Below are 13816 nucleotides of genomic sequence, written 5' to 3'. Positions count from 1 at the left end.
ATACGTTTAAACTCAGTTTTTCACAATTCCTGAGATTTAATCCCAGTAAAAATTCCCTGTTTTAGGTCAGTTAGGATCAGCACTTTATTTTATGAATGTGAAATGTCAGAATAATAGTAGAGAGAATTATTTATTTCAGCTATTATTTCTTTCATCACATTCCCAGTGGGTCAGAAGTTTACATACACTCAATTAGCATTTGGTAGCATTGCCTTTAAATTGTTTAACTTGGGTCAAACGTTTCGGGTAGCCTTTCACAAGCGTCCCACAATAAGTTGGGTGAATTTTGGCCCATTCCTCCTGACAGAGCTGGTTTAACTGAGTCAGGTGTGTAGGCCTCCTTGCTCGCACATGCTTTTTCAGTTCTACCCAGTTCTATGGGGATTGAGGTCAGGGCTTTGTGATGGCCACTCCAATAACTTGACTTTGTTGTCCTTAAGCCATTTTGCCACAACTTTGGAAGTATGCTTGGGGACATTGTCCATTTGGAAGACCCATTTGTGACCAAGCTTTAACTTCCTGACTGATGTCTTGTGATGTTGCTTCAATATATCCACATAATTTTCCTCCCTCATGATGTGGCCTGTTTTATGAAGTGCACCAGTCCCTCTTGCAGCAAAGCACCCCCACAACATGATGCTGCCACCCCTGTGTTTCACGGTTCGGATGGTGTTCTTCAGCTTGCAAGCCTCCCTCTTTTTCCTCCAAACATAACGATGGTCATTATGGGCAAACAGTTCTATTTTTGTTTCATTAGACCAGAGGACATTTCTCCAAAAAGTACGATCTTTGTCCCCATATGCAGTTGCAAACCGTAGTCTGGCTTTTTTATGGCGGTATTGAAGCAGTGGCTTCTTCCTTACTGAGTGGCCTTTCAGGTTATGTCAATATAGGACTAATTTTACTGTGGATATAGATACTTTTGTACCCGATTCCTCCAGCATCTTCACAAGGTCCTTTGCTGTTGTTCTGGTATTGATTTGCACTTTTCGCGCCAAAGTACGTTCATCTCTAGGAGCCCGAAAGCGTCTCCTTCCTGAGGCTGCATGGTCCCATGGTGGTTATACTTGCGTACTATTGTTTGTACAGATGAACGTGGTACCCTCAGGCGTTTGGAAATTGTTCCCAAGATGGAACCAGACTTGTGGTCTACAATTGTTGGAAAAATGACTTGTGTCATGCACAAAGAAGATGTCCTAACAGACTTGCCAAAAATATAGTTTGTTAACAAGAAATTTGTGGAGTGGTTGAAAAACGAGTTTTAATGACTACAACCTAAGTATATGTAAACTTCCGACTTCAACTGTAGCTGCAACCTCTTTTAAAAAAGCTGGAAGGTCATTCCAAGGTGAGACAGAGTGTCATTGGGTGTGTTGCATATATCCTGACAAGAGAAGCGATCGGGGTATAGAAAAGAATGAGGCCTATCTCACGGTGAATAGTTGACAATGAGTGCTACTGTGGTACTTCTAACTTGACATTGAGCACTTCTTCCAACTTTATGATAGTTTCTATAGGAACTTTTCTGCTGTGGTTTTCTTACCTCAAGGAGCATATTTTTGGGCTTGTTATAGAGCCCATGTCTCTATAGCACTGCATTGCTCTCACTTCAAGGAGAATGGAGCATGAATGGAGTCATGAGGCTGTTGCTAGATAGTCAGAAGATACAATTCTCCTTTCATCATACCACAGCCATAAAACTCTGTAACCAAGGTAACGTGGATGTATAGCTTTCTGTCGTCATTATTGATGCAATTACTGTAAAGAGAAACAGTTGATGGTGATGAAATGAGAAAAACAGCTGAAGGACTTTGTGTCTAATGAGAAACCTCTGAACTGTGCAGACACAAGATGGAGCCACTCCATCTCAAGGCTTCCACTTACTGTAATGTACTCCCCTTCAACACCACACCCTCCCCTCATCCTATCTCTTCTCTCCCACTCCCACTTACTGTACTCTCCCCATCACACCCCTCACCCTCCTCTTTCCCCATCTTCTCATCCTCCATTCACCCCTGGACGGTAAATGCCAGGAAGGAGAGAGGGTAAAAGACAGATCAGATTCCATCATCACTCCACTTAGCGACAAATAGCAGTGATCTAGTCTCCATTAAAGCGGGCCATCAGCGTCAGAGCTCATCTGTAAATCCCGACAGTCTAACGGCACTGTCAGGGTAATATGCCACCATACGAACCCAGGGTTGTGGGTTCGATTCCCACGGGGGACCAGTACGGAAACAAATGTATGAAATGTATGCATTCACTACTGTAAGTCGCTCTGGATAAGAGCGTCTGCTAAATGACTAAAATGTAAATACGACACATCAAGCACCGCCAGGACAGAACATGAGATATGTGACTATGATGAGAAGATACGCTGTACTGATCAAAGTGTGAAAGGTAAACTGAGTTTAGCCTTGGAGAAGGAAGGTGTCGTATTTGTCCTGGATTTATCTGAGATGTGACTGTGAGACATGCTCCTTAAACGCAGCCTGAATAATAACATGGAGAACGGAGATACTAAAAGTGTCTGTGATGATTGAGAGATAAAGATAACAGCAGAGAGGGGGAGCGAGAGAGTGAGTGAGAGAAAGAGAGTGAGAGTGAGGGAGGGAGACAAAGTTCAAGTTTAGCCAGACAGCATTTTCTGCATATTTAATCAAATAAACAATAATTAAATGCTTTGAAGCAAAGTTTGGTTTGATGAGAGGATTCCACAGGTTATCAATTCTGGGACTGGAGGCACTGAGGACCCTGTTCACATCCATCTGCCCGACGGTAGATGACATCTACCAACATGTAGAGCGAATCTTGCAGCTTGACATTCTCCCCTTCCGCAACAAGAAGTTGGTGACACAGTTACACCAAGACCAGAAAGCTGTGAACATCCCAGAGGCTGGAACAAAACGTCTTAACGTAGGTGACACTATCCTACCCCCATTCTCTGTGCCAAGGAAGCATCTTCCCTGAGAGCCACCAAAGAGGCCAGGCACTTGTAGACTGGGGCTTACTGTCGTGAGACCACAGAAGATGGACCTCTTCAGCTAGGCTGGGTCATCTTGGTGGTCTTGGTGGCCTGCCTCTCCGGTTAGCTTGGTGACGCACCCTGCCTCGATGGGCTTTTGGATCTCGGCATTGTATACTTTTGCCTTTCCGGGGTCCTTTGGCAACCTCTTAGTTCAGGCTTCTAGGATGTTCACAGCTTCCTGGTCTTGCCGTGACCAACGTCATGCAGCAGAACGGAGAGAGTTGATGTGAACAGGCATTGCTGGGTTTGTACCTGTTTATGCATGTGACCATCAGGGCTCTGGAGTGTCCAACCAAACTGCATATGTACAGCTGCTGGTCTACCAGCTGGCCCAACCTATCAGGTTGGTATAGTCCGCTCCGATGAGCAGCAGAGGGTGTGCCTTGTCAAAGGCATGATATGGGATGCCCCTTAGATGGCGATAGCACTTCTACATGGCTGGCACGGGATAGGACTGCTCATCAAGGGCCAGTCGATCGGCTGTGAAAGCTCCCTTTATGGGGTACCTCTCTGCTGGCCTGGCCACAGGGGGATACTTGAAAATTGACTGATGAGCCAGTAAGATGAGCAGCGTGGTGTTGGATTGTCGTCAGGGCTATGACTCCTCCTAGCCTTCTGAGGGGAGGATGATTGTCCACTCTGCCCCATCATCTAAAATGGCATACGTATTCAGAGACTTCTGGCCAGTCCTGAGCACGACTGGCACTACCTTTAGGTAGACTCGTGGGTGAGGTAGATTTTGTCTAGAGGGGTGACACTGGAGCTCGGCTTGGCAACACTATGAAGCACTTATAGATGTGCTTAATTACATTCTCTGCATTGTTTTCTCTGGGTGCATGGATCGGGGCCATGGTTAGTGCAGCCACACTTTATATTTTTCTTTTTTCTTTAACCTTTATTTAACTAGGCAAGTCAGTTAAGAACTAATTCTTATTCACAATGACGGCCTACGCTGGGCCAATTGTGCGCCGCCCTATGGGACTCCCAATCATGGCCAGTTGTGATACAGCCTGGATTTGAACAAGGGTGTCTGTAGTGACGCCTCTAGCACTGAGATGCAGTGCCTTAGACTGCTGCGCCACTCGGGACCCCACTTCCGGTAACGCTTACCGTCCTTGATCCACATTTGATATGTTCTGACGGCTGCTTCACTATCTCTGTGCACTAAGATATATAGTGTTCAACACTGTGGAAGAGGTCCAGGCAGGTGAGCCGGCTTGAGTGGTGCAACAGGTCCAGGCAGGTAAGTTAGGTGGAGCGGTGCAGTAGGTCCAGGCAGGTGAGCTACCTGGAGAGGTTCAGCAGCTCCAGCCGGGTAAGCTAGATGGAGCGATGCAGCAGGTCCAGGCAAGTGAGCTGGTCCAGGCAAGTGAGTAGGACAGGAGTGGTCCATGGAGGATAAGCTGGCTGGGCAGGTGCAGCCCACGGTTGGTCAGTTGAATAGAATAGAGCAGCTGACGGAGTCGGAGCTTGTGTCATGCAGACTAAGCCTGAGCTGGTGGGTGGAACAGCTGATGTTTGGAAGACTGGTAGCTCAGGGCGTGCCCACCAGTCCATGACTGGTTTGGTGGGGTTAACAACATCAATGTAGAGTGCATTGTCACATTTCCATACTGCTGGTAGGGACTTTCGGCCAACTGCCTACTTGAAATGTGTGTTTGTGGCAGTGATTTTGTGACAGTGTAGGTCTGTGTGGTGATGGTGACCTCTGTAGCGATGGTGGCTTTCTACAGGGTCGACCTCGCTAGCGCTTCCATTCCTGCCGAGGAATATACACTGCTCAAAAAAATAAAGGGAACACTTAAACAACACAATGTAACTCCAAGTCAATCACACTTCTGTGAAATCAAACTGTCCACTTAGGAAGCAACACTGATTGACAATAAATTTCACATGTTGTTGTGCAAATGGAATAGACAACAGGTGGAAATTATAGGCAATTAGCAAGACACCCCCAATAAAGGAGTGGTTCTGCAGGTGGGGACCACAGACCACTTCTCAGTTCCTATGCTTCCTGGCTGATGTTTTGGTCACTTTTGAATGCTGGCGGTGCTTTCACTCTAGTGGTAGCATGAGACGGAGTCTACAACCCACACAAGTGGCTCAGGTAGTACAGCTCATCCAGGATGGCACATCAATGTGAGCTGTGGCAAGAAGGTTTGCTGTGTCTGTCAGCGTAGTGTCCAGAGCATGGAGGCGCTACCAGGAGACAGGCCAGTACATCAGGAGATGTGGAGGAGGCCGTAGGAGGGCAACAACCCAGCAGCAGGACCGCTACCTCTGCCTTTGTGCAAGGAGGAGCAGGAGAAGCACTGCCAGAGCCCTGCAAAATGACCTCCAGCAGGCCACAAATGTGCATGTGTCTGCTCAAACGGTCAGAAACAGACTCCATGAGGGTGGTATGAGGGCCCGACGTCCACAGGTGGGGGTTGTGCTTACAGCCCAACACCGTGCAGGACGTTTGGCATTTGCCAGAGAACATCAAGATTGGAAAATTCGCCACTGGCGCCCTGTGCTCTTCACAGATGAAAGCAGGTTCACACTGAGCACGTGACAGACGTGACAGAGTCTGGAGACGCCGTGGAGAACGTTCTGCTGCCTGCAACATCCTCCAGCATGACCGGTTTGGCGTTGGGTCAGTCATGGTGTGGGGGTGGCACTTCTTTGGGGGGCCGCACAGCCCTCCATGTGCTCGCCAGAGGTAGCCTGACTGCCATTAGGTACCGAGATGAGATCCCCAGACCCCTTGTGAGACCATATGCTGGTGCGGTTGGCCCTGGGTTCCTCCTAATGCAAGACAATGCTAGACCTCATGTGGCTGGAGTGTGTCAGCAGTTCCTGCAAGAGGAAGGCATTGATGCTATGGACTGGCCCGCCCATTCCCCAGACCTGAATCCAATTGAGCACATCTGGGACATCATGTCTCGCTCCATCCACCAACGCCACGTTGCACCACAGACTGTCCAGGAGTTGGCGGATGCTTTAGTCCAGGTCTGGGAGGAGATCCCTCAGGAGACCATCCGCCACCTCATCAGGAGCATGCCCAGGCGTTGTAGGGAGGTCATACAGGCACGTGGAGGCCACACACACTACTGAGCCTCATTTTGACTTGTTTTAAGGACATTACATCAAAGTTGGATCAGCCTATAGTGTGGTTTTCCACTTTAATTTTGAGTGTGACTCCAAATCCAGACCTCCATGGGTTGATAAATTGGATATGCATTGATTATTTTTGTGTGATTTTGTTGTCAGCACATTCAACTATGTAAAGAAAAAAGTATTTAATAAGATTATTTCTTTCATTCAGATCTAGGATGTGTTGTTTAAGTGTTCCCTTTATTTTTTTGAGCAGTATATTAGCGGTAGGGTGACTGAAACGTGGGCAGCAGTGTCCTGTGGGCTAGCCATGAGCTGGGTGTAGTTTAGTGTAGTGATCACTTCTTGCCCTCACAGTGTTGGGGCAGAGGATCCGAACACGGGATAGCTGGTCGACCGGGGTCGCAGTTTTGGCCTGCTGTCCTCCACTGGGATGTAGCTCCCTGGTGCTGGCACTCTGCACCTGCACTCCTCCTCCCAAGGAGTCAGATAAACTGTGGATTCCTGTTGGAAAGGTAACAGACATCGGGCATGTGCTGCCACGGGTTGTTGTCAATGTTGTAGAGGAATCAGTATACATTGTTTTCTAAGATACCATTTGGGGATGGGATCTTCTGACTGTGTGACTGTTGCTGTGTTTCTTTGCTCCTCTGCCATGTCACAGTAGGTGTATTGCATCTGGCTCGAAAGACCAATGTTACACTATCAAATTATATTCCTAAACCAAGACGGCGTCCTGCTCAGGTGACCTGTCACCTGACCCTACAAAGATGGCTGCAGAGCACACCAAACAGGACTCTCCACCAGTATGCGTTATTGACCAAGGAGTGTTGTCTGTAACTTTGATGCCTTATATTCACTGTTATTCTTATAGTTGTGGTGGGAAAAGTATCCAATTGTCATATTTGATTGAAAGTAAAGATGCCTTAATAGAAAGTAAAAGTGAAAGTCACCCAGTAAAATACTACTTAAGTAAAAGTCTAAAAGTATTTGGTTTTAAATATACTTAAGTATCAAAAGTAAATGTAATTGCAAAAATATATTTAAGCATGAAAAGTATAAATAATTTCAAATTGCTTATATTAAGCAAACCAGACGGCACAATTTTCTTCTTTAAAATTGTTTTATTTACGGATAGCCAGGGGCACACTTCAACCCTCACATAATTTACAAACAAAGCATGTTTGTTTAGTGAGTCCGCCAGATCAGAGGCAGTAGGGAGGACCAGGGATGTCATGATAAGTGTGTGAATTGGACCATTTTCCTATCCTCCTAAGCATTCAAAATATAATGAGTACTTTTGGGTGTCAGGGAAAATGTATGGAGTAAAAAGTACATAATTTTCTTTAGGAATGTAGTAAAGTAAAAGTAAAAATGTTGAAAAACAAACTGTAAAGTACAGATATCCCAAAAAACAATTAAGTAGTACTTTAAAGTATTTTTACTTAAGTACTTTACACCATTGAGTTCAACTTACTAGCTTGATGTGTTATGTTTGGACTCATTATCATTCATTGATGCTGATGATAAATGGTCAAGTGTTCATTGGATTCTTGTCCACCTCACTCTAACTGGAGCCGACTTGGTGGTTAGCATCCACCCACAACTTAGTCTTTAGTCTCGATACACTACATCTACTCTAGCCTGGTCTTATTGATGGCTCAATAATTTGTTTGTAATTAACTGTAACAAGTTAAAACTGTATTGAACTTCCAGTGACACCTGCAAGTCTGGATTAGCCAACAGCCAAGTGCATCTGTTGAAAAGGGTTTCGATCAACGATGTAGTGTCAAGATTTACGTCCCTAGAATAACCAGAGGATGTACAACTCTATTACCACCCAGTTCAGGATTATCCTCATGCTGCCAGGCAGAGAGAATAAACAAACAAATATTCACACTTCTCTGAAAATGTTAGTGATCCTTCTCTCCTCCTCTCCCCCATCCTTCCATCCTATTCTCTCTTTCCAACCCTAGATGATTGTGATAAGTGTGAGCTTTCACAGACCAGCTAACTACCCTAAAATCTCAGCTACTGTCAGCACTTTGTTTGGAAGTCCATTCAGTCTCAGAGATTTGGCTCTGTAGCAACCTAACTGGGCCAATTGCTATTCGCTCCCCTCCAGGCCATCCCTCTGAGGCGTGAAGGGAAGTGATGTACTTGACCCACCTTGACACCTGATTGGCTTAGAATAAAGAATCTGTCTCTTCCTTCCTGTCGCACAAAGTTAGTAACATCACTGTCTCAAGGCCATTGACTGACTGCACTGGCAGATAGGGGATAGAGGTGTCAGGACCAGCTACCCGGTTACCCAGTCTCACACCCACACACACACTCTGGCCTTCAGAACTAGACTTTATAAGGCAGTCACATCCTCCTCTGCCTCACTTATTCATAATTTCAAAATGTTTACTTTTATAATAAGCTTATTATTGTCTTCTTTTTAACCTCTAAGTGGGTTTTTAATTCTCCATTCTCATTAAGGGGCAGTTGAAACTACCCGTGGGCTAAGTCTTAATGCCACATAGCACGGCAGGCAGCAGAACTAATGGGTTTAGTGCCTGTTGCCATGCCTGTGCTGGGGTTTGGACAGACAGATAAGCAGGATAAGGACAAAGACTCTGTAAGCTCCCGCTGGCTGGCTCTGATGCTCCACGGCACCACCTTAGACTTTAATAATATCCTCTTAAGGATCCCGTAGGATCAGTGTCCCTTTACTGGGACGGTTGTTGCTAACGTGTGCTAATGTGACTAGAATTACGTTGTAAGTAACAGCAAACTTTCCAGGACGTAGACATGTCTTATATGGGTAGAAAGCTTACAGTCTTGTTAATCTAACTGCACTGTCCAATTTACAGTAGCTATTATAGTGAAAAAACACCACGCTATTGTTTGAGGAGAGTGCACAACAACAAAACACTTTTATCACGGCAACTGGTTTGATACATTCACCTCTGAAGGTAAATAATGTACTTACATTCAGTAATCTTGCTCTGATGTGTCATCCTGAGGTTCCCAGAGATAAAATGTAGCATAGTTTTGTTTGATAAAATACATTTTTATATTCAAATGTAGGAACTGGGTTCTACAGTTTGAACCCCTGCTGTATCTAATTCCCATGTCCATGCCTGGGATTTGTAGAAGGAAAGATCTCTTTCAATGCCAAAAACACTGTCTGTAGTTGTATGTGAAGAGGCAGGGCTTTCCCCAGGGAACCATCTCCCACCACGCTGCTGGATAAATGAATAAACTACACCATTAGCTCTCATCGCATAACATCAAAGGCCTAAGATGAAGTAGACTGTGACATAAGACTGTGTATGTGAGACATAAAGTGTCAAAAGTGATTTTCTACGACCTTCTACGAGGTCCGTGTGTGAGACTGTCAGGCTTGTTGCTGACGCTCTGACAGTGTGTGTGTGTGTGTGTGTGTGTGTGTGTGTGTGTGTGTGTGTGTGTGTGTGTGTGTGTGTGTGTGTGTGTGTGTGTGTGTGTGTGAGTTGTGTGTAAATACAGTAGGTTGAGCACAGTTGTGAAATTGTTGCCACTGGTCTCCAGGCGCTTCGTTGACTGTGTGCTTGTGTGTGTTTGTTGATTCCGCACAGCTAGTGTGAGGAGCGTATGACATATGTGTCCTAACTAGGTCATTGAAAACCAATCTGACTTTATACAATAGTAACCAGAGGTGTGACCAAGTGACTATTATTCGAGCCACAAGCAAGTCTCATGTCACAAGGTCTGAGTCTCAAGCCGAGTCCCAAGTAGAACGGGTCAAGACTTGAATCAAGTCAAAGTCGTGCATTCTAAGAGCAAGTTGAGTCACAAGTTTTCAAGTCAAGTCTCAAGTCAAGTAAAAAAACAAATCTATACATGCAACGACTTGTTGAACTAAAAACCTTTGTATATTTATTGAGGCTACTAGGGGTTGCACAGCAGTCATAAGGGCATGAAATCAGCAGAAGGCAAGGCAGGTTGACGTGCTGAAAGTGTAGATTTATTTACAGGTCTTGGTGATCCAATGGTGAAAGCGCCATATCATACAAAATATACAAGTAGGTTTACCAAATACACACGGGCAATATTCCGAAAGATTTAGCCTCTGTAACTGGCTTAACCTGTCCTATCTGAACAGACACAGGGAGAGGGTAAGACTGTACAGCCTCCCCTTGAGAAACCACATGGAATCTGTCTAACAGGAGCTCAAACAGGTACACCTATTGTACATAATATAAGCACTTGGCCCCCAGGACCATACAATTACCCTATTGGCAATTACAACCAATAAACTGGTTCTATAATGCAAAAGGCAATTTCCACATGCATTGTTACATTGGTACATTTGTCTTAACCAGATGTAATGATATTTCAACAACATGCTTACATGGAAAAATCCTTTTCTCTTATTCAACGTTCTGACTCCAAAGCGTGGAGCGAAGGCCACGTAGCCTATTTCTATGCACACTGAGGTGCGCGCGCTCCTATTACTCACAACAGAAATGACAAAGACTTAGGACACAGACACACAGAATTCCAACATAATATGAACAAAGGAAACCATACATTTAATTAAATAAACAGAACTTCTACCTCATGAGTCTTGTGAATGTTCATGTGCACTATAAACATTGTGCCCACTCAGAGCAGTGTAAGAAATGGTTGGCTAAATTAAAATTTATCGTAGGCTTATCAAACATTAAGCAGAAATGTCTATATGTTGCAAAAAACGTTACAAGGGTGGAATGATGAAATGCTAGCAATTATTGTATTATTATATGTTGGGGCTCCCAAGTGGCGCAGCGGTCTAGGGCACTACATCTCAGTGCAAGAGGCATCACTATAGTACCTGCTTCAAATCCAGGCTGTATCACATCCAGACGTGATTGGGAGTCCAATAGGGCGGCGCACAATTGGCCTAGCGTTGTCTGGGTTTGGCCGGTGTAGGCCGTCATTGTAAATAAGAATTTGTTCTTAACTGACTTACCTAGTTAAATAAAGGCTAAAATAAAATAAAAATGTAATATAGATTTACCACATAGGGCCTATGCTTTTAAACATGTGAAAGCAGCAGCAAACATTTCAACAAGAGAAAAAAAGCACTCTCCACTGGCATAAGTTTGGAGAGCGAAGTAAACAATGAATATTCTTGATCACCAAACAATTTTTGGAGCTGCATATTTATTTATTACAGCAATCCTCTCTCCCTACAATTTGACGTTTGCACTAAACTCAACCCTATAACTGTACAGCAAATCAGCAATATGTTCGCTAGTTCACCAGACCTGTGTTGATTGACAGTTTGCTGGTTCAATTAGACTGCCGATTTCACTAGCCAATTTGTTGCAGTTTTTTTATGTTACAAGGGCAATGCTCCGGCTACTGTCTTTGGCTGCGTGTGGAGTAATCCACGTAGACTGTTCCACAAAATGAGTGGCAAAACATTGCAAACCTGGCCAGATAATTTCAAGTCATCAGTCTCAAGTCCAACTCAAGTCTCAAGTTATTTTCTATCAAGTCGAGTCTCAGGTCATCAAATTTGTCCACAAATTCTGATAATAACACAACTGAAACCATTCTACTCTCTTGTATTAACAGTGCAGCACTCTAAAGATGACAGTAATTCAATAGGCACGGTGGGTCAGACTTTATCTGGATAGTCCGGATAGTCCATATGTAGATGCTGTAGAGCTGTTCATACTACTGTATCTGTTGATAAGCAACTGTTTGCTAGGGTTAAGTTTAGACTAAGGGTTAATAATGTTAGGGTTAGGACAAGGTTTAGGGTAAGGGTTAATTTTAGGGTAAGGGTTAAGGTTAGGGTTAAGTTTAAGGTTAGGTTTAGTAGATAGTTGAAGTGTTACTGATAGTCTGTAGAGAATCTACAAATGGACTTTCTAAAATGTTTTTCCGCATGGTGTATTAATCATGTTTTGTCAATAATTATGTAAATAATCCTCCTGCTGAGCTGGGTTAGTGGTGAGTAATTGGTATTTTGTATATTATTTTGTATGTATGTGTGTGGGAGAGCTGGTGTTAAAGTCACAGGTATGTCACACATATGATTCATAAAGGTTAATATTAGCAAAGTGAAGAGCTTGCAGACAAACAAGATAGTAGCTAGGAGGGAACAACGACCAGCTCACTGTAGTTCAAACAACACCATCTGTTAACCTACACAAACGTGTGTCTCAGTCCTACCTGTGCCACAGCTACATATGTCTGTTGCTGTTGTTGCTGTAATTGTTGCTGTAGCAGCTGAATCTGGTGGTGGACTGACAGGGGAGCACTGTTGAGCAGAGTACCCGACGACGGCAGCAGCATCCTGGGGGACGCCAGCAACAGAGAGGCCTCCTCTGGAACCTGCCATGGAGGAGAGAAGGTTAATGATGAATTGATGGATTGAGAGAGGGAGCCATCAATACAAGGAGAGAGAGGATGGAAGAGGTAAGGAGGGGATGGAGATAGAGGGCCTTCAGAAAGTATTTCCACACTTTTTCCACATTTTGTTACAGGCTAAATTTAAAATGTTTGACTTTTTGTCACTGGCCTACACACAATACCCTATAATGTCAAAGTGGAATTATGTTTTTCAACTTAATTACAAACGAAAAGCTTTAATCTTGAGTCAATAGGTATTCAACCCCTTTGTTATGGCCTAAATAAGTTCAGGAGTAAACATTTGCTTAACAAGTCACATAGGTTGCATGGACTCTGTGTGCAATAATAGTGTTTAACATGATTTTTTTATGACTACCTCATCTCTGTATCCCACACATACAATTATCTGTAAGGTCCCTCAGTCGAGCAGTGCATTTCAATCACAGATTCAACCACAAAGAACAGCGAGGTTTTCCAATGCCTCGCAAATATGGGCACCTATTGGTAGCAGACATTGAATATCCCTTTGAGCATGGTGAAGTTATTAATTACACTTTGGATGGTGTATCAATACACCCAGTCACTACAAAGATACAGGCGTCCTTCCTAACTCAGTTGCCGGAGAGAAAGGAAACCACTCAAGGATTTCACCATGAGGCCAATGGTGACTTTACAGAGTCACCAAGTGTGATAGGAGAAAACTGAGGATGGATCAACAGCATTATAATTAGTCCATAATATCCAGCAAAAGAAGAAAACTTGGTTCAGTCTGCTTTCCACCAGACACTGGGAGATTAATTCCCTTTTCAGCAGGACAATATCCCAAAACACACTGCAGTTGCTTTCCAAGAATACAGTGAATGTTCCTGAGTGGCCGAGTTACAGCTTTGACTTAAATCTGCTTGAAAATCTATGACAATACATGAAAATGGTTGTCTAGTAATGATCAACAAACAATTTGACAGAGCTTAAAGAATTTTGAAAAGAATAATGGGCAAATATTGTCCAGATGGAATAATGTGGAATAAGTCAAGTGGTATGAATACTTCCTGAAGGCACTGTCGATAAATAGAAAGAAAGTCAGAGAGACATATTTATATATGTTCATATTCAATGTGTTCTTTGGCAGTGTGAGTGTACATTTTCCTAGCCTGGCTGAAGCTACCCATGTGACTGACAGCGCAGGGAGAGTGTTGACCACACTGGTCTGAAAAGGAGGCTGTTTGTTAATGCAATATTTGCTTAGAAATGGTGCAATGGGTTTGATTGGTTTTCTCAATTTGAAAATCCAACCGTTGTGAAGGAAAGGGCCGGTGC

At 44.0% G+C, this 13816-nt stretch overlaps 1 protein-coding gene across 2 annotated transcripts in view; it reads right to left on the bottom strand.

Moving 5' to 3' along the window:
* The window catches only part of LOC106584141 (carboxyl-terminal PDZ ligand of neuronal nitric oxide synthase protein), a 241671-nt gene that overhangs the window by 23942 nt on the left and 203913 nt on the right, over positions 1 to 13816 (bottom strand). For both annotated transcript variants that reach the window (XM_014169058.2, XM_014169057.2), the window contains exon 8: positions 12320 to 12481. In XM_014169058.2, the coding sequence (XP_014024533.1) occupies positions 12320 to 12481 (162 nt within the window). The remainder of the gene's footprint in view (positions 1 to 12319; positions 12482 to 13816) is intronic.

This window comes from Salmo salar, chromosome ssa23 (assembly GCF_905237065.1).
Source record: "Salmo salar chromosome ssa23, Ssal_v3.1, whole genome shotgun sequence".
NCBI classification, from domain to species: domain Eukaryota; kingdom Metazoa; phylum Chordata; class Actinopteri; order Salmoniformes; family Salmonidae; genus Salmo; species Salmo salar.
This window is presented reverse-complemented; position numbering and strand designations above follow the sequence as displayed.